This window comes from Bubalus bubalis, chromosome 11 (genome assembly GCF_019923935.1).
Source record: "Bubalus bubalis isolate 160015118507 breed Murrah chromosome 11, NDDB_SH_1, whole genome shotgun sequence".
NCBI classification, from domain to species: Eukaryota; Metazoa; Chordata; class Mammalia; order Artiodactyla; family Bovidae; genus Bubalus; species Bubalus bubalis.
Window position 1 is genome coordinate 60,529,606 of NC_059167.1, and position 21,173 is coordinate 60,550,778.

General features: G+C 39.9%; 2 protein-coding genes and 1 pseudogene across 4 annotated transcripts in view; 1 reads left to right on the top strand and 2 right to left on the bottom strand.

Annotated features, from left to right (window-relative positions):
- Nucleotides 1–86: 86 nt before the first annotated feature.
- Nucleotides 87–15,538, bottom strand: KLHDC2 (kelch domain containing 2). The gene is made up of 13 exons (XM_006063144.4): nucleotides 15,023–15,538; nucleotides 12,471–12,550; nucleotides 10,695–10,812; nucleotides 4,486–4,601; nucleotides 4,110–4,191; nucleotides 3,861–3,944; nucleotides 3,243–3,323; nucleotides 3,111–3,169; nucleotides 2,625–2,734; nucleotides 2,148–2,220; nucleotides 761–848; nucleotides 616–668; nucleotides 87–396 (listed from the first exon to the last, which is right to left on the bottom strand). Exons 1-13 carry the CDS (start codon nucleotides 15,173–15,175, stop codon nucleotides 273–275), a joined length of 1,221 nt encoding a protein of 406 aa, XP_006063206.1. The 5' UTR covers nucleotides 15,176–15,538; the 3' UTR covers nucleotides 87–272.
- On the top strand, nucleotides 5,369–5,489 carry LOC112577883 (annotated as a pseudogene).
- Nucleotides 15,539–17,302: 1,764 nt separating the features above from the next.
- The window catches only part of KLHDC1 (kelch domain containing 1), a 39,976-nt gene continuing 36,105 nt past the window's right edge, over nucleotides 17,303–21,173 (bottom strand). For all 3 annotated transcript variants that reach the window (XM_006063142.4, XM_006063143.4, XM_025295816.3), the window contains one exon: nucleotides 17,303–19,994. In XM_006063142.4, coding sequence (XP_006063204.1) covers nucleotides 19,808–19,994 — 187 coding nt within the window. In that variant the 3' untranslated portion in view covers nucleotides 17,303–19,807. The remainder of the gene's footprint in view (nucleotides 19,995–21,173) is intronic.

The window sequence follows — 21,173 nt, forward strand, 5'->3', positions numbered from 1 at the left end:
ATAATACAGTGTTTCTACAGATATAGACCCTGTTGTTACCAAATAGGAAATAATCATTCCTTTGGGTAAAAAGCCCAAGTATTAACTTCTGCTGTTAAATACATTTATTGTAAACTTTAGACACAAAAATAGGTTCTCTAGGCCATTCACATGCACATTAAAACTAAAAAGCTGCAAACTACAACAGTGTATATAATTATACAAATGATTTCACTCTGATGTTTACAGAATTGATGTCCATGCAAGTGATCAGAGGCATTATCTATGAAGCCTTAAGATCCAGAAGTGTTGTTACTACCAAACCTCTGATTAACACTGTGAAGTAAGTGTTTTGGAAGGCAGTTCCATGAGTTGGCTAACATTTCTTTAAAGCAGATGACAGCTTCTAAACTTAGCCTGAAAGTGGACAAAGAAAAATAATTTCACTTTAGAAGTATATTAAAACTACCAAAAAAGAAAAAGCACTTTAAAGATTTTCATAGGAACTGGATAGTTTTATCAGTGAAAGCTTATTATTGCCCTTAAATTATCCACAAACCTATTTTTTTTTTCAAGAACACTAATTCAAAGTGTTTAAGAAACAATTTAAAATAAGTACCAAGTAAAGTTACTTACCTTACAAGAGATTTTGGTTGAACTGAAAATATAAGTATTTCATTACTGTGTGCCTGAAAAATAGACAAGAATACATTAAAAGTACTTCACAAGAAAGTTTTAGCAATAATATGAAGTGTCCTTTAATAAAGGGTGGTGTACTTACAGCTCTGTGATGGACAAGAAGGTTATTGGCACACCCTCCAAACACAATAACTTCTCCTTCATCACTGGCACAAGCTGTATGCCATAATCTACATTTAAAACAAGAACTTGTTTGAAGTCAACCCAAACACCAAATTGGTAATTTATACTAGAGAATAGAGATGATGAAATAAAGACTAAAGGTCTTTAGCACAGACCAAAACATAAAGTTGAGACACAGTTATCTCAAGGAAAAGAACAAAAAGCTAGAAAAATCAGTGTCTTTTATCTAGATATCATCCATTCCTAATTTATGCAATGAGGAGTCTGAAATGAACGATCTGTTCTCTAGGTTTTTATGAGTTTTTATAAGTCTTTGGGAGATGAGTGGTATATGCCCTCTCCTTTTCATAGGCAGGGTCAGCTATCCTTACACAAAACATCTGAGGAATGTTTTACTCTGCCTGAGTGAAACAGAGCATCTTCAGGCCTGACTCTCTGGAAAGAGTATTTGTGCTGAAAGGCATCTTAATGGCATGACTGTACTACTAAGGTTAGAGGCGTGGATAAAAATGCAAGCTGCTGCTGCTGCTAAGTCACTTCAATCATGTCTGACTCTCTGCGACCCCATAGATAGCAGCCCAACAGGCTCCCCCGTCCCTGGGATTCTCCAGGCAAGAACACTGGAGTGGGTTGCCATTTCCTTCTCCAGTGCATGAAAGTGAAAAGTGAAAGTGAAGTCGCTCAGTTGTGTCCGACCCTCAGCGACCCCATGGACTGCAGCCTTCCAGGCTCCTCCATCCATGGGATTTTCCAGGCAAGAGTACTGGAGTGGGGTGCCATTGCCTTCTCCAAAATGCAAGCTAACATTAAACAAATGTGCTTTGAACAACAATTCTGACTACATCATTTCCTTTTAGCAGTCTCTGTAACAATTCTGAGATAAGAAAAGTAGCAGTGTTCTAACAGGCTCTTTTTGGACAATTCAACTTCCTAGTGTTTGTTATATAGCATAACTGTAAATTTGATTGAAAGTTCTTGATTCCCTCACCCTCAAACATTGTTTAGGGTTTTGAATTCTCTCCTAGAAGAGAACTAGAATTTCCTTTTTCAGATGACAAATCTAGAAGCAGTTCTACTCTGGTAAAGAGCTTTAGTATAAATTTTAACGATGTCATTATTCTAATGAAGCAAAAAGCAAAATCCAGCCCTGTTTTTCATGCACAGATGATGAAAAAGAAAGCACTAATACTAAGAACCTTGGTTTTCTTTCAAATTAAACCTTAGTGAATGCTAGGGTTTTTATGAGGAAGTGAATGCAGCCAACTGAATTTTCTCATTCATTACCAGTCTTATACATCTCTAAGGACCTCACTCAACATAAGAACTACCTTTTAAATAGTTCATACCTTGGTTTTTCAGTATGGGGATGATTAAACTTTATCCATTCATTTTTACTGATGCAGTATGTCCAGGCATCACCTGATTAAAGCAAAGAAAAAAGCATTAAGTATGTTATTCTGTCAATGTGACACTGATACTTAAAGAGTGCAGCTTTAGTAAAAGCAGTAATAAATCAGATTTTGAGTAGATACAGAAAGTGTATTTCCTTTTTTTCCCTGCAGTTAGGCATGTAAGCCCTTTTCATGTTACAGCCATTTATTCAGCAGGGCAAAGAGCTCTAGGTAATTTTCTTTTTTTACTGGACAGATTGATGTGTCATATGAAAACAATTGTATGTATATTATAGGATCAAAATTAATACCAAACCTTCTAACCATCCCTATAGCCCTCTGATACACCTAAAATACTGATTTTTTTCCAGCTATTTATATTACTTACGAATGATGTATAATAACTTATAAAAATATTTTAAAAGTACTTACTTAGTGGCTGTTTATCAGTGGTAAATCCTCCAAAGAGAAAGAGATGATCTGAAGAAACTGGTGTTAGTGAGTGCCAAGATCGGCCAACTGGGCATATGCCTTGTGGAATTCTGAAAATGATAGCTAAGTTAAAATATCTGCATTTAAAAGCTGCTACTGTATTTAAAGCAGAGAAATACTAAAATTTTATATGGAATTTTGAAGAGATTTTAAAAAAGGCTTCTAGATATTAACAACTACATGCTTTTCAGTGAACTGTTTCCTTGGAAGGAAGGTCAACTTTAGATCTTTTCAACAAACACTGAGCACATGCTATGTGCTAGACATAGTTATGGGCACTGAAAATTTAAAGATTCCTTAAGGATTTAGTGATCATGTTTACTTAAGATTCACTGTTACAGAAAAGGAAAGAATAGAGAGTAAGGGGAAAATCCATTGGAATTTTTTTGAAAAACTTTCCTAAATAATCATCTAGATGATACCTACAGTTCATTCCACTCCCATGTATCCAGATTAAGATAGTGAAGGTCATTCATTCTAGCATCCTAAAAAAGGATAAATTAGTTATCATTCTGAGTAACTGAAAAGCACATCTTTGAAACTATTTTATATACTCACGCGGTATCTGCCTCCAAACACAAAGCCTTTGTTTCCAACAGTCGCACAGGCATGGGCAGCACGAGGTGAAGGTGGTTTACCCTAGTTAAGTCGTAAAAACAATTTAATGAATAAGTGCACGTTTTATAAATACCAGAAAGAAGTCTTTTCTGGAAGTGGGATAGAATGTGCAGAACACTTGAGCTCTTAAGCTTAAGTGCAAACTTGTAGTAAACAGCAGTACTGAAGGCTGACTACCAAAACTGGGAGCTTTTGAGAAACATTACTGAATGGGCTAGTTAATAGAATGCTTACTTGCTTTACTTTTCTTTAAAAATAAAAGCTAGAACATTATATGACACTGTGTCAGAGGAAAAAGACATCTAACATTTGAGTAATTTAAATCCCAATCCAGCACTAGGTCATTTATTTAATTACAAACTATACCACTTTTAACAGCTATTAGATGATAGATACTGGGCTAGCCTATACATTCATTAACTTTTTAGTTTTAGACTCCTTGGAGAATAATGAACTGTCAATTTTACACCACTTGCCAACTGCCCTTCTCGTTGAAGGGCAACTAGTTGGCAACTGCCCTTGCTTTAATAATTCATTCATTATTCTTCAGTAACTCACAGTAGTTATAGGCTGGCTCCAGATAAACGTTTCAGTGTCTAAAATATGTACATGATCGTTCCATCCTCTTGGATGACTTGAATTCTACAGAAAATAAGTAAGAATCTGAGTTAGTTTTTACAAATAATGTTTGTAAAACAACCTTTGGTTTATTAACAGGGCAAAATGAACAAAGCTAATAGCAAACGAAGTATATATTGTATCAATAGACTAAGTAGGCCACATAGGCAAATATGAAACTTCATTTACCCAGAAAGATGTTTCATCAAATTCAAAAGTTCCCAATACTTTGTCTTCAGGTAAATATCCATACCCTCCAAAAAATATTAACCTGTTTGATAAAAAACCAAGAAATGAATAATTCAAACATCCACAGGATACAAGAGATTTTTTTTTTTGTTTTGTAATATTTCATGAGCTGAGAAGGCACACTGGAGTATATAAAAATACTTAAATAATAATGGCTAATATGGCTAACAATGATGTCTTAGGTGCTTTGCCACTAATTAATCTTTATGGGCCTTCATAGGCATGTTACATGATTACAATGGTTATTAGCAAAGGATACGTGAATGGTAAAGTACTTTCCACATAAAAACCCAAACCTACAGTGCAGCTCACTCACTTGTTTTTATATACCCAGACACCGAGTTTGTCCTTTGATGATGGAGGAACTCCTTGGCAGTCAATTCTTTCCCAGTGTAATACTCGGTCCGTAGACCTTGAATCCAGCATGTAGAACTGCCAGAAGCAATGTTAGATTTTGTTACATGAAGGAAATTCAACCTTGGTGTTTAATGTTATTGCATTTATGCCGATAAGAATGTCATCTAATTCAGTACTACTAAAAGTATAATTGCAAACTGGTTGCCATTCTGTAAAATGTTACCTAGTCTGAGTCTAGGGAAGAAATTTCTGCCAGAATGTAAATTACCTAAGTCACTGTGCACCTTGTTTGTGTTCAGCCTATTTTTTTTCCCCCATACCACTTTTTGGCTGAAGGACTAGAAAGCGTGTTAATTTACTACGTTCTTTGCCTGAGATAGGCACTTTAAATTGTACCGATCTAATTTATGTATTGTGGGATGGTATTACAAAAAAAAACAAACTTAGCAATTCATCTTCAATTTAACAAACATGTCTTAAGTGCCCACTTAACTCTAGGAGCTAAGGATAAATCTTAAAAGATTAAATATTCATTTGTCTTTCAGAGGGTTCACATCCAGGTACTTACATTTAAATAGTCAATAAGTTAACTTCTTTTTTTTAGGCTCCTAAGGCTTCTTTTCCTCAACCGTACTGATTTAACTATTAACCATTTCTCTGACCACTCCCCTTTACTAAAGCCACAACTAGTCTTTTCCCCAAGTTTCCTCATGTTGTGTCAAAGTTAGTTTTCTCCCCCTTGACCCTGAAAAATAGATGGCTCAACAACAGCCTACAGCAGTACCTCACAAAACCTTTTAGGCACAAAACCCTTTCTTCCAACAAAATCTTAAGCAAACGCCTAAATATAAAAATAAGCCGAAGAAATGGCTTCTCTGTTTACAACATACCCAACAGAAATCTGGGTTCACTGTGACAAGGGGCAAGACTTGTGGCCTTCCTATGAAGAAACAGAAAACACAGACTCCCCTGCACCTCCACATGCTGCTGGGCAGGACCAGTGTGACAGGGCTCAACACGGAAAGAAAAGGTACAGCATTTAGTGGGGAAGTTTGCCACTGACAGCATGTCAGGTCCATGCATGGGTGAGCCATGAGTGATGTTATAAAGGCTTTTCTTTGGATGGCAAAGAAAAGAAAAATAGATTCCAACTATATGCCATCTGGAAAAGGCAAAACTATGGAGACAATAAAAAGACTGATAGTTAGCAGGAGTTTAGGGGGAGAGAGGAGATGTATACACAAGTTCAGAAGTTTTTAAGAACAATGAAATACTGTGTGTGACATTATAATAATGGATATATGTCATTATCAGATCAGTCGCTCAGTCGTGTCCGACTCTCTGCGACCCCATGAATCGCAGCACGCCAGGCTTCCCTGTCCATCACCAACTCCCAGAGTTCACTCAGACTCACGTCCATCGAGTCAGTGATGCCATCCAGCCATCTCATCCTCTGTCGTCCTCTTCTCCTTCTGCCCCCAATCCCTCCCAGCATCAGAGTCTTTTCCAATGAGTCAACTCTTTGCATGAGGTGGCCAAAGGACTGGCGTTTCAGCCTTAGCATCATTCCCTCCAAAGAAATCCCAGGGCTGATCTCCTTCAGAATGGACTGGTTGGATCTCCTTGCAGTCCAAGGGACTCTCAAGAGTCTTCTCCAACACCACAGTTCAAAAGCATCAATTCTTCGGCGCTCAGCCTTCTTCACAGTCCAACTCTCACAACCATACATGACCACAGGAAAAATCATAGCCTTGACTAGATGAACCTTTGTTGGCAAAGTAATGTCTCTGCTTTTGAATATGCTATCTAGGTTGGTCATAACTTTCCTTCCAAGGAGTAAGCATCTTTTAATTTCATGGCTGCAGTCACCATCTGTAGTGATTTTGGAGCCCAGAAAAATAAAGTCTGACACTGTTTCCACTGTTTCCCCATCTATTTCCTATGAAGTGGTGGGACCAGATGCCATGATCTTCCTTTTCTGAATGTTGAGCTTCAAGCCAACTTTTTCACTCTCCACTTTCACTTTCATCAAGAGGCTTTTGAGTTCCTCTTCACTTTCTGCCATAAGGGTGGTGTCATCTGCATATCTGAGGTTATTGATATTTCTCCCGGCAATCTTGATTCCAACTTGTGTATCTCCCAGTCCAGCAGCGTTTCTCATGATGTACTCTGCATATAAATTAAATAAACAGGGTGACAATATACAGCCTTGACGAACTCCTTTTCCTATTTGGAACCAGTCTGTTGTTCCAGGTCCAGTTCTAACTGTTGCTTCCTGACCTGCATACAAATTTCTCAAGAGGCAGATTAGGTGGTCTGGTATTCCCATCTCTTTCAGAATTTTCCACAATTTATTGTGATCCACACAGTCAAAGGCTTTGGCATAGTCAATAAAGCAGAAATAGATGTTTTTCTGGAACTCTCTTGCTTTTTCCATGATCCAGCGGATGTTGGCAATTTGATCTCTGGTTCCTCTGCCTTTTCTAAAACCAGCTTGAACATCAGGAAGTTCACGGTTCACATATTGCTGAAGCCTGGCTTGGAGAATTTTGAGCATGACTTGACTAGCGTGTGAGATGAGTGCAACTGTGCGGTAGTTTGAGCATTCTTTGGCATTGCCTTTCTTTAGGATTGGAATGAAAACTGACCTTTTCCAGTCCTGTGGCCAGTGCTGAGTTTTCCAAATTTGCTGGCATATTGAGTGCAGCACTTTCACAGCATCATCTTTCAGGATTTGGAATAGCTCTTTTGTCCAAACCCAAAGAGCATGCAACACTATTCACTTAATTAAAGTGAACTGTGATTTACCTTAGGGTGAACTGTGAATAAATAAATAGGTGGAGCTACAATTGTTAAAAGGAAGGAAGAAAAGGGTGGTGTGGAGCCTGTCTAACCCCATATACTTCTCTCACAGGTGTCCCAAAGCATCCCCCCCCCAAATCCCTAGAGTTCCTAGGAGCACAGTTTGAAATCTGAAACCAGTTCAACCCACATGCTTCGTCTTCACCAAGTCACTTGGCATTTCCATAAACCAGACATATCTGCGTGTAACTCTGCATCTTGGTACCTATATATCTTGCATAATACTCCTTCCAACTATACTATGTGATTCCACTCAAGCATCACCTCTTGGGTTAACAGTTTTTGTTTTCTGTTCCTCTGTCCTGCCAAACACAATGGTAAGGAAGTCAAGAAACACCTGGAGTACCAGGCAAATTTGGCCTTGGAGTACAGAAAGAAGCAAGGCAAAGGCTAACAGAGTTTTGCCAAGAGAACGCATTGGTCATAGCAAATACCCTTTGCCAACAATACAAGAGACGACTACACATAGACAGCACCAGATGGTCAACACCGAAATCAGACTGATTATATTCTTTGCAACCAAAGATGGAGAAACTCTATACAATCAGCAAAAACAAGACTGTGGCTCAGATAATGAACTCCTTATTGCCAAATTCAGACTTAAATTGAAGAAAGTAGGGAAAACCACAAGACCGTTCAGGTATAACCAAAATCAAATCCTTTACGATTATACAGTGGAAGTGACAAATAGATTCAAGGGATTAGATCTGATACGAGTGCCTGAAGAACTATGGACGGAGGTTCATGGCACTGTACGGGAGTCAGTGATCAAGACAATCCCCAAGAAAAAGAAATGTAAAAAGGCAAACTGGTTGTCTAAGGAGGCCTTACAAATAGCTGTAAAAAGAAGAGATGTGAAAGACAAAGGAGAAAAGGAAAGATATATCCATTTGAATGCAGAGTTCCAAAGATTAGCAAGGAGATCTAAGAAAGCCTTCCTCAGTGATCAATGCAAAGAAATAGAGGAAAACAATAGAATGGGACAGTAGAACAACAGAGATCTATACAAGAAAATTAGAGATACCAAGGGAACAGTTCATGCCAAGGATGGGCTTGATAAAGGACAGAAACGGTATGGACCTAACAGAACCAGAAGATACTAAGAAGAGGTGGCAAGAATACACAGAAAAACTGTACAAAAAAGGTCTTCACGACCCAGATAATCACAATGGTGTGATATCCTGGAAATGTGAAGTCAGGTGGGCCTTAGGAAGCATCACTTCGAACAAAGCTAGTGGAGGTGATGGAATTCCAGTTGAGCTATTCCAAATCCTGGAAGATGATGCTGTGAAAGTGCTGCACTCCATATGCCAGCAAATTTGGAAAACTCAACAGTGGCCACAGGACTGGAAAAGGTCAGTTTTCATTCCAATCCTAAAGAAAGGCAATGCCAAAGAATGCTCAAACTACTGCACAATTGCACTCATCTCACATGCTAGAAAAGTAATGTTCAAAATTCTCCAAGCCAGGCTTCAACAGTACGTGAACGGTGAACGTCCAGATGTTCAAGCTGGATTTAGAAAAGGCAGAGGAACCAGAGATCAAATTGCCTACATCTGCCGGATCATGGAAAAAGCAAGAGAGTTCCAGAAAAACATGTATTTCTGCTTTATTGACTATGCCAAAGCCTTTGACTGTGTGGATCACAACAAACTGTGGAAAATTCTGATAGAGATGGGAATACCAGACCACCTGACTTGCCTATTGAGAAACCTGTATGCAGGTCAGGAAGCAACAGTTAGAACTGGACATGGAACAACAGACTGGTTCTACATCAGGAAAGGAGTACATCAAGGCTGTATATTGCCACCCTGCTTATTTAACTTATATGCAGAGTACCTCATGAGAAACACTGGGCTGGAGGAAGCACAAGCTGGAATCAAGATTGCTGGGAGAAATATCAATAACCTCAGATATGCAGATGACACCACCCTTATGGAAGAAAGCGAAGAACAAAAGAGCCTCTTGAAAGAGGAGAGTGAAAAAGTTGGCTTAAAACTCAACATTCAGAAAACTAAGATCATGGCATCTGGTCCCATCACTTCATGGGAAATAGATGGGGAAACAGTGGAAACAGTGACAGACTTTATTTTTTTGGGCTCCAAAATCACTGCAGATGGTGATTGCAGCCATGAAATTAAAAGACGCTTACTCCTTGGAAGGAAAGTTATGACCAGCCTAGACAGCATATTAAAAAGCAGAGACATTACTTTGCCAACAAAGGTCCGTCTAGTCAAAGCTAGTAGTATGGTTTTTCCAGTGGTCATGTATGGATGTGAAAGTTGGACTATAAAGAAAGCTGAGCTCCAAAGACTTGATGCTTTTGACCTGTGGTGTTGGAGAAGACTCTTGAGAGTCCCTTGGACTGCAAGGAGATCCAACCAGTCCATCCTAAAGGAGACCAGTCCTCAATATTCATTGGAAGGACTGATGCTGAAGCTGAAACTCCAATCCTTTGGCCACCTGATGTGAAGAACCGACTCATTGGAAAAGACCCTGATGCTGGAAAGATTGAAGGCAGGAGGAGAAGGGGACAACAGAGGATGAGATGGCTGGATGGCATCACCAATGTAATGGACATAGGTTTGGGTAAACTTTGGGAGTTGGTGATGGACAGGGAGGGCTGGCGTGCTGCAGTCCATGGGGTCTCAAAGAGCTGGACATGACTGCAACTGAACTGAACGTACATTACATGCACCTTTTGACTGCATCTGTCTCGTACGGGCCTGAGAAAAACATGCCTTTTCCCTATTTGGGCAAAACATAGACAAAGTCTGAACAACAATATCTTATAGTGGCATGTTATAGGAATATTAGTATATGAAATTTTGTCAGTGTTAATTTCTCCTTACAGCTTTTTGAGTTGTAGCCTGTTAAATTTTACTGTGTGTATTAGTTGCTCAGTTGTGTGCAACTCACTGTAATTCCATGGACTGTAGCCCGCCAGGCTCCTGTCCATGGAATTCTCCAGGCAAGAATACTGCAGTGAATAGCCATTCCTTTCTCCAGGGGATCTTCCCAACCCAGGGACTGAACCCAAGTCTCGTGCATTGCAGGCAGATTCTTTACTATCTGAGCCACCAATACCCCACCCCGCCCCCCAAACTGCATCTTTTTTTTAGTTTACTAATATTCATCTAATATACAGCATTTTATTAATAAGAGAATAAGTAGCTGCAAAGAACATACCACAATCAAGTACACATGTTTTTGAACTTGAACAGGAATAAACTGGGCTAACCTTAGAACTCTAAAGTGGTCTGAAAAAGGACAAAGTTACCTTAAACCATCCTTACACACACTAACCTTATTTGTATTGCCTCTTGAATGGTGTCCTCCAAACAAGTACAGCACCCTGTCCACACACACGGCACAGCTTCCTGACATAGAAGGAGGAACATCACCCTCAGTGTTAATTTTTTTCCTGAGAGGGAAAAAACTGAATGTAAATAAATTTCCCCAAGAAGAAATGCAACAATGTATCCAGTCTTCTAATTCTATCCCCACAATAAAAGGAAAAAATAAGGGGTGAGTAGCTATACTGAGATCTCTTCTAACTCTAAAATTAATTAGAAGAATGACCTTGTCCCTTTCACCCACTCCACAGGCTGCACCAGCAGGCACTAACGTGACAGCATGGGAAGTTCTGAACGCCTACATGTCATATATCACTCTAGGAGCAAACCATCTCAACATTTCTCTAACTAAATTGTTTGCTTTTTCTAGTTACTTGACCATAAATGATGGTTTTGTTTTTTTGAGTGGGCCAAGAACCCAAAGGAAGAAAACTTCAATATCTCAGTCCTGACGGATTAATAAGTTTTTTAATTCAGTCACCTTTAGCCATTCGAATTAGTCTGATTCTGACCTTATGTAATACTACAGACACTCAGGTAGTGTCTACTATAGGCCAACCATTCCTCTGAGTGCTCTTTACCTGTTTTAACTCATTCTAAATCTAAAAGTGAATCTGAATCAAAAAGTTAATTCTAAGATTCAGAATATTAATATCACATTCAAGGGCTTCTACTCCTAATATCGCTTCATCTATGTTAAGCATTATGTTTGTTTGTTTGTTTCTGGCTGTGCTGTGGGACATGTAGGAGCTTAGTTCCTCGACCTGGAACTGAATCTGTGCTCCCTGCAGTGGAAGTGTGGAGTCTTAACCACTGGACCACTAGGGAATTCCCAATTTTTAAGTTTTGATAGGCTTATTTTGTAAAAATTCTTCATGGGATTGAATTTCTTTTTTAAGTTTCCCCATTAAAGGAATACAATTATAAATGTCCAGTTCTCTAGAAAAAGAGTGTTAAACAGCTAGATTAACACTAGCTATATGCAAAAATAATCCTGGTTTATTTTTAGTTGAACTCTTAAGTGCAACTAGTATTCTCCTAGTTCTGAGATCTCAAATATGCTAAAATATATAACAGACCAAGTTTTCACAAAGCAACCCATGGGGAAAACTACTTTCTAATTCCTCAAACACAGCCAACCCAGCATTTTGAGAATTTATTAATTCTGCTAAGAACGTATGAGTATTACTGGTATGAAACTAGCAAAAAGTCCTTTCAGAATAACTCATTTGCATGGATGGCAAATTTAATTTTGTTTTTAAGGCAAAACATGCTAAATCAAAGAAATCTGCATAGAAATTTTAATATTAGAGCTCATTAAAATATAATACTACCTTTATTTCTAGCAAATATAGTCTACAAATTCTTCTCTCATTCAAAATACATAACAGAAGACATAACATATTGAATATATATATGGAACTTTTATGTATTTCCATTCCAGGATCTGAAGCTTCTACCTCTTTAATATTGCTATAATACTTGACACACTTCTGAATAGAAATTTCTTCAAAGGTCATAAAAGCATCTAGTAACTACTGAAGAAATACAAAAGTATTTAAGCTCAGGAGCTAAGCTAAACTAGTAGAACAGTTTTCAAAATATACAGCTAGGTTAGTATCTTTAATTAAAGTGTTTTTATTCAGTAGTATGGGTTTTACAGAGTATGTTTTTGTTTGCAACCACATTTGGATGTTCTAGTCCCCCTCTTAATATCCACAGTTACCATCTTCCAGTCTCCATGTTGTAGATCCAGAGTTCTTCTCTAGGCAGATAAAAGTCATATAATCCTCTGACTTGATTACTCTAAAACAACAACAAAAAGTTGCAAATACAAAAAATAACTTGTATTCTAAAGAGGCACTATTGTATATTTTTTCACATCTATCTCATTTGAGATACTGAGAGTTACAAGAAGTTAAACAGGTTTTAACAATTCTATTACATGTACAGTTCTCCCTACCCCATACCTCATACTTAAAGTAATGATTAATATAGAGAGGCCTCAATTCAAATTCTTGATACAGCAGTTGCAATGATGCATGAAGTAAGATCTCCAGCTAATCTCTAAGGCCACTTTATCCATAACACTCCACGCACCAAATCTGAGTTACATGACCTCATGGAAGATTATGTGTGTCATGTTGGCAGGCTAAAGAAAGTTCTACCTTGAAAGCACCTGATCCACACTAACAGGTCAGACGTTCTTCCCTTTTAGCCATTCATTCTCTGCCAAGAAGCAGGGAGGGCAGAACTGCAAATATTAAGTCCTTGTACAAAATCTTAAGTTCCTTGTTCTGCTCCATTTCCCTTCAGATAGAGCTTACTATATGCCAGAACTAATGAAGTGCTATCCATGGAGTGCTATATTGAATCTTCACAACAACCATAAGAAATAGCTGGTATAGATTTCTCCAAGAAGTTGCCCAAGGCTACTCAGCAAGGAATGGTGGAAGCAGGATTCCAGCCTCCTTTCCCTGAATTTGCAACTTCAACCACTTTGCCTGACCTCTCCAGACTTTGAACCACCCTGGCCACTTTCCGAACAATATTGACATACAGCAAACAGTTGCAGTTCACTAAGAATGGGTGTCAGAGTCATAAGCTTGAAAAACAGAACAGAACATCTGGGCATGTAAACATTTCTCTTTCCACTCCACCACTTATGAAACAAAAAGGCTGGCAGCAAGATAGCAGGTTGACCCAGAGTACGTCAGTTTGGCAGGAGGAGGAAAACTGACTTCTGTGTATGAAGCTAAGGTTTATTGAAATCAAAACAATCTTCCAAGGGCCTCCGGTGTGTGGTACTCTTAGGGTTGTAGCCAGAATGTGGAGGAAGGCCTGTTTGAGAACTACAAACTTACTTCACTAGTCACGCTTCTCCACCCTGCCTCAGCCCTGGGCGTCCAGGCCCTCCACAACTCACCTTCAGAATCTGCCACCCGCACAACCCTTCTCCCCTCCCCCCTCACCTTCCCTCTTCCTACTGAAGATTAACAGTTTTACCTTTCTCCAAGGCAATTATTTACATTTTAATAAAAGTCACCCGGTACCAGCCACCTTGCTCCTACCAAATACCCTCTTTTCTGAACACCTATTCATTGGAGGCTGGGGAAAACATTTCAGATTAATTAGGATTAGGAGAAAGGAACCAAAGGAAGTAATCAAGACAGCTTTTTCCCAGCTATCATTTCAGAGTCAGCTCAAAAAAATGGTCACATCAACTGTAGCATAAGCTAAAATCTATTACCAGAATCACCTAGTGCTTCCAAGTCAGGGAAGGCATTGGTGTACAGGACTCGATTTCTAGCAAATTGGAGCGGGGGCAGATCATTTTTTTTTAAAAGGGACAAAAATATTTTTGGTAAGAACAGATCCGAACCACTCCAGCAAATGAAATAAGACGATTCTAGAATGCAGAGTGTTATTAAGAAGCTCTAAAAGCAAAAGGGCAAGAGAACTAGTGAGAAGGTTTAAATAGGAGGCACTTGGGCAGGATTTCCAGACAGAGGAAAAGAAAAGAAACTCAACTACATGCTCTCAACTGGTAACTAATCATACTGGTTCATGACTAAGGGTCAAAGGGCTGCATTCTGTAGGTAAAAGCTGTTACTCTTAATCTTTTTTTTTCGGTTATTGATATAAATTTTCCATTAATTTTCTTTATAGGAGTTTGATGTGAAAAATCTCAACCCTTTCTCAGCTGAAACCAAAAGGAAAATAGCCCCGAAACATTGGAATAACACTAGGATGGCAGGTGCACAGGTGTAGCTGGGACTCCTGAACCGGCGGGAAGGTTCAACAAGCCAATTCTTGCGGCCTTGGGGAATTCCGATGCATTTTCCCTAGGAGGCCGTCTCCCCGTAAGTGGGCCACGGCATCAGCGGGCACCGGACCCCGGCTCGATGCCCAATAACAAGAGTGACCTCACACACCGTCACTTCTTACACACCAACCCTGTAAATAAAAACGTTCCGCGGTCTCGCACCACCCGCCGCGCCCTCCGCAGGTAAAGCTCGGACATGGGCAAGCGCTGGCAGGGAGAGGGGAGCAGGGAGCAGGCTTTGTAAGCAGAAGGCGGGCGTGACAACAGCCCAGGAGCCCTGGGACGGGTGGGGAGACCCGTGGGAAGATTCCCACACTCGCAAGAGAATGAACCAACCGGCGGAGTCGCGGCGCGGGGGCGCTGAAGGTGCCCGGGGCGGCCACCCTGGCCCTCCCGCCGCCCCCGACCGGTAACTGCCGGCCGACGCCCGCGCGACTCAGCCGCCCACTGACCTTGTAACCGCCCCAGACGAACATGTGGCGCCCGTCGCTGACGGCTACGTGGCCGCTGCGCTCGGCGGGGCAGGCGAGCTCCGCGGATTCGTAGCCTTCGTAGGCTGGCCCTGGGAGCTCGTCCTCCCGCAGGTCCTCGTAGCCATCGGCCATCTTGAGGCTGCACTTCGGTTCACCAGGAATCCCCGCACCCGCGGAGGAGAAAAAGACAAAGGAAAAGAACGAGACGTGCGGCGGCGGCGAAAGGTTTGGTGTTACGGCCGCGCCCCGCCGCCCGGGATTCTGTCCTCCCGGCCCGTCTCTGCGAGGACGGCCTCTGGCCGCTTGAGTAGGGGTTGCGGGCTAGAGGCAGCGAGGGCGCAGGGACGCGAGCAGGGCGGGCAAGGGTCCGCCTCGGGCTGATACCAGCTTCCAGCCCGTCAGCCCCGCCTCCAGCTCGCTTCTCGCCGCGGAGGGCCCTTGTTTACGACGCGCTGGGAGCCGCCCGTTCCGCTGACGCCGCTCGCCGGGATCCGGAAGCGCGGCTGGCGCTGAGCGCCCCCAGCGCCGGGTCCTCCCGCAGCCTGCGCCTGCCGGACCGGGGCCCAGAAGCTAAGGGCATTTCCAAGCACCTCCGAGCTTCCGTTCAGGAGGTTGCTGAATTCAGGAGATGCTGCATTAGCCAGACTCTGTCAAAAAAGGTCTTGTTTGACTGAAGGATGTTCACAGCCCAGAAAGGGCTAGCAAATTGCTCAGCTAGTAAGTTTCAGGTTTCAGGGTCTCCAGAGTCGGTGCCCTGTCTTTCCCAGGACAATGGATGGGGGTGGCATCACTACCCTCACGCATGGTCCCAGGTGGCCCCAGCCGCAATTGCTGGGCGGCTTCCGGGCGGAGGCGCCGCTGTGTGTGCGAGCCAGCTCCGGGACTGCGTGGCACCCCGATGTGCCTGCCGAGCGGTTCATGACGTCTCTTCTCGATAAGCTCTTTTGGTCCAGCATAAATTTTAATTCAGTGGTGCATCCTCCACCCAGTTTGGAAAACTGTGCTTAAAAAGTGTTTCAGAAATCTTCACCTCCCAGGCCTTCAGGGAGGAAAGTGAATCCTGTTCACAGACACTATTTTAGCTTACATTTTATGTGACACTTTTCAATTAGATCAAGAGAAAATTAAGAATTATCGTGATCTAAATTTGATTCCTCACTTGTAAAACACTGAGACAATGGAATATTATTCAGTACTGGAAAATGAGCCATTTTTTTTCAAGCCGTGAGAAGACATGGAGGAAACTTAAGTGCATATTGTCCTGTCTGACGCTTTGCAACCCCGTGGACCGTAGCCTGCCAGGCTCCTCTGTCCATGGGATTTTCCAGGCAAGAATACTGGAGTGGGTTGCCATTTCCTTCTCCAGGGGATCTTCCCGACTCAGATTGAACACGGATCTCCCACATTGCAGGCAGATTCTTTACCATTTGAGCTACCAGGGAAGCCCAAATGCATATTACTAATGAAATAAGTCAATCTAAAAAGGGTACATACTGTATAATTCTAACTGTATAACATGAAAAAGGCAAAAATATGAAAACAGTTAAGGTATCTATGGCTGCCAGGGCTTAGTGGGGAGGGAGGAATAAATGGGCAGAACACAGAGGATTTTTAGAGCAGTGTTTAGTTTCTATGTTACTATAAAGGCAGATACATGTTACTACACATTTGTCTAAGCCTATAAAACATACACCACCAAGAATGAACCCTGAGGTAAACTGTGGACTTCAGGTTTGTCTTAGCTCAGGCAACCATAACAAAATACCACAGACTGGATGGCTTAAACAACATTTATTTCTCACAGTTCTAGAAGCTAGGAAGTCTAAGATCAAGGTACAGACAGACTTGGTACTTAGTGAGGGCCCTCTTCCTGCCTTGCAGTGGGCTGCCTTCTCATAGGGAAGGGACATAGAAGGAGAGCTCTGGTCTCTTCCACTAATCCATCACCAGTCCCCACCCTTATGACCTCATCTTAACCTAATTACCTCCCAAATACCCCACCTCCAAAAACCATCACACTGGGGTTTAGGGTTTCAATATATGAATTTTGTGGGGATATAAACATTCAGTCCATTACGTGGGTGATTTAGAAAATGTTCTTGCTGTACCCACATGATGGACCACATGGTAACTTCATCAAGCTGGAAATTCCAATAGAATCACAATATTAATACAATGGAAAAACAGGCACCAAAAAATGGGAATTCTTAAAATTGTTTCAAGTGTTCTGAAATCAAAATTTTACTTTTTCAAACAATATGTACTTCCATGAAAATCATTCTACTTTATTGAGTTTATATTATTTCTCTCACACACATACATACATATAAATAATGTATTTGTGAAAACATCACTTTGTTTCTGGGTTGGCAGTATGAAGTTCTAAAGAATATTTTTAAGCTATCAAGAGGCTAATAATTTTTAAAGGTGTTTTTGCAAAGATACTACTTGGAAAAGATACTAATTTTGATATGCCATTTACTGTATCATTCTAAAAATGATAATACCTCAAAAGAATCCTTCCTGACAACTGGAAGAATATTCTGATATACATAATAAAGATGGCCAGAAATTCTTTTTCCTTGAAAATCAGACTGGAAACCTATTTTGTGAACCACCTGGAAAAAGAAAAAGTCAACCTTCTAGACCCATCTTTCAAACAGAGAATCCATAAGGGAGGGTTTAAAGTTATGAGGCTGATGTTGCCTTGGGCTCCTATACAGGTCAACAACACAAGAGTTGACTGTAAACCGTAAGAGGTAAGAATGAGGAATGAATACTGCTTGACTAGGGATTTTCAAAACTGGTTTTGCCAGCTCTCAGAATTTCTATATCTCTTAGTAGCAGGGAAGCCCTGCTTTAAGGCAAGTTTTGGAAACTGAAGATCAGATTAGAATTCCCTACCACTCGTACAATGGGGCTACCTCAGAACATAACTTTTTGAAGTAGTACAGCATAATCAGTCAAGTAAGAAGAGCACCAGTTTTGTGTGCCAAAGATAATATATAGATTTTCATCCTCTTAACACAAGTGTGTGTGTTTTGAGGGGCTAATCTAACAACACAAGTGTGTGTGTTTTTGTGTGTGTTTTGCGGGGCTAATCTAACTTTTAATGTTTAGGTAAACCATTTATAAACAGAAGTGCTTTTCTAAGAGGCTAGAGAAGGTATTGAAATAATTCAGAAACCATTTAAGAGGTCATCCCACTCAGTGTCATTTATCACTATCTAATAGATTTAGATAGTTTTTCCTTATAGACTGCTGATATTAAAGTTCATAGTAATAAAATAATTACTTCTAAGACCTGTATTACCTGTGAGACTCACTTTCTAAATCTGTTATTCAGCCTAAAAATAGTAAGCAGAAATGAAAACTTATGCTGAAGTATTGTTTGCACAATTAATTCTAATGACTGGTTCACACTAACAAAACTAGGGAAATAGTAATTCTGTATAGTTTGTATAATAAATAAAATGCAAACACAAAATATTTCAATACATAAATAGAAGTTTTACACATCCAAAATACAGTACATATATATATAAAATATATCTCTAAAATTTAAGATCTACAAACTACTGTAATTTTCATTATAAATTACACATATACTTCAATATAGAAATACATTTAACATTTTAAATTGCAGAGCCAACTTGCATGGTAGTACGGTAGAGAGTAATTTTATACACTGAGTTTTCAGTAATTCCTTGTTATTAGTAATGCAATGGATGGATATGACTGTGATATATGAAGAACTTCTTAATTATGGCAAAAGTACTATTTTAAGGACTACAAAGATAAATATTCATGTTCCATTTCTTTATAGGGAGTTAATACTGAAAAGAAATGGGAAGACAAGGTATTTTGAATATCCTGGGTCTTGAGCACCAACTCTGTAGAATGGTGTGGGCCAAAATGAGTTTCTAGAAAGATAAACTACTAGATTATCATCCCCTTTCATAATTTACTGAAGGTTACTTTTTATAAGTATGTCCCCAAGACAAAATGTATTTTAAGGTGTATCAAAAGTTAATAACTATACTGCCTCTCAATATGTCAAACCCTGTATGATAAATCTCTACTGTAACGCTTTCAAACATTGTCTTTATATGTACAGAAAAAATGGGACCATCAAACAACTTAGAGGTGGCAAAAAGACAATTGAAGACGTTCATTTCCCTACTCAAATAAAGACGACCAAGAATACTTTACTAGATAAATGCTCAAAGGAGTTCAGTATTTAATCCCATACCAGTGCCTGCCTATTTTCTTCTTTTGGCCAGTTACATTAGTTATTTAAGGAGAAGTTCTTTAAATAACTGAATTACTTAATGGGAAACTTTAGGTGACTTTAAAGTGACTTGAGAAAAATCTATTCTTTCTGAAAGCTGACATGAGGTGTTTTTATATATCTATTTGTCTTTATATTGGAGAATCCCTAAGTCCTTGGGGGTAATTTCTTATTCTTCTCAAATTTGTATAATCTTTCCTGTAAAGAGGACACAGTGAGTTAAAGTCTCTGACAATTGTACTTATTTTTAGAAAGTAGATTTTTTTCCTGCAACTTACAATTAAATTAATTTACAAATATAAATTAATCTGCCATTAACATCTTCTTCCCATATATCTCATGCCATACAATCACTTTAACATAGAATTTCTGTTTCAGATTTTATCTTCTAAATAAAGCCTCCAATTTGGGGGGTAAATATACAGTCTGATTAAAATGTTTAAACATATTAAACATAAAGCATATATAACAACTTAATTGCTACTGATCCACTGATATTTATTTTCTGTTTCTTCTTTTTGGGCTCTTTGTTCTTCCCGGTGATTAGCTGCAGTCCAAAATGTTATTTTTTTGAGTACTTGTTGGAGAAGTTTAGGAGGTAATAAAGATATCTGACTTTCTAAAATTATAGCATTTTTACCAATGCAGTCAAGGCATGACCTGTAAGCCAAACATAACAGAATTATTACTTTTTGAACCTGAACTTATAAAATATTTATAGGCAAGTATTATAAAAATAAAATTATAAAAATCTCACAGGATTATGTACTCCCTTTGTACTGTTTGGAACGTGACAGGATCTATGTTCTTTCCAGAGCACCACATTACTTGTGTATTTTTATAGCACAGTGCCTGTCTCTGACCAAAATCCAGTTACAACTTACCGTGCATACTGTTCTTTAAGTAAAAAAGATTCAGACTTAATTTCGAAGCAAGTTAGTCTGAAGCAGACCCCGTTTCATGTATTCTTCCAGCCAATAACCATTTACTCTTCTCTGAGAACTGTCTTCTCCATCACCCTGAGATGCAACACTTTGCATCCATTTCATTCACTGTAATCCGATCCTCCCTGCAGCCTGCACCCACCTCCAGAAATGACTTCACTGGCCTGACTAACAGCCAAGCTGAGTCTCAGCCTCAAAGGCAGGCACATCCAGTGTCCGATACTGCTTCATCTTCCCCATCACTGCTTATCTCCCCTTACAAAGCTTTCCTTTGTGCTTTTTGGAACACCGGTTGTGTCCACAAACACTCCTGCTTCCTCTGACTTTTTGTCCTTGTTTTAAGTGAAATCTAAGAAAACTGCCTTCTGCGCAGCCTTCTTGAGAAAAGGGGAACAAATGTCCCCTCATCTCCATTTTTATAGCGGATACAAGTATGCATTCTCCGTGCTCCTCCCTCCTGCTTCCAGGCTGCAATCATTTCACCCTCTGGTGCTGCCATCTGTTAACCTCCTGCTCATTTCCCCCCACTGCTGAGGACTTTGGCCCTGGGCTCATCACAGTCTTGTCCCTAGACTGATTTTAACATCTCTGTGGAAAACCCTTTTTACTCTTATGACTTCACTCTGGACAGTTCACCTCTGAAATCTTAAACTTCTCTCCTCCTCTTGGACCACAACCTTATATTCTTTTAACTTTTATACACCTTTCCTCCTTTGACTCTTTCCAGATCTCCAAATAATAACACCCGTCCGGTTGTAACTTTCTTCCCTAACAAGCCTGTCCATATTCATTTCACAGTTTATCCATATGCATTTTCCCGTCCAGATGCACTTCATTCTTCATTCTCTTGCCAACAATCTCTTTCTTTCTCCACTGTCCCTCTGTTTATACCATC

What these genes read in the sequence shown, in the direction of transcription:
- KLHDC2 (XM_006063144.4), bottom strand. Translation starts at nt 15,175, where the DNA reads ATGGCCGATGGCTACGAGGACCTGCGGGAGGACGAGCTCCCAGGGCCA. An exon ending in AACATGGAGACTGGAAGATG is followed by an intron (nt 10,813 to 12,470) that starts GTAACTGTGGAT and finishes TTTCCCTCTCAG; the next exon opens with GAAAAAAATTAACACTGAGG. An exon ending in CACTGATAAACAGCCACTAA is followed by an intron (nt 2,221 to 2,624) that starts GTAAGTACTTTT and finishes TGCTTTAATCAG; the next exon opens with GTGATGCCTGGACATACTGC.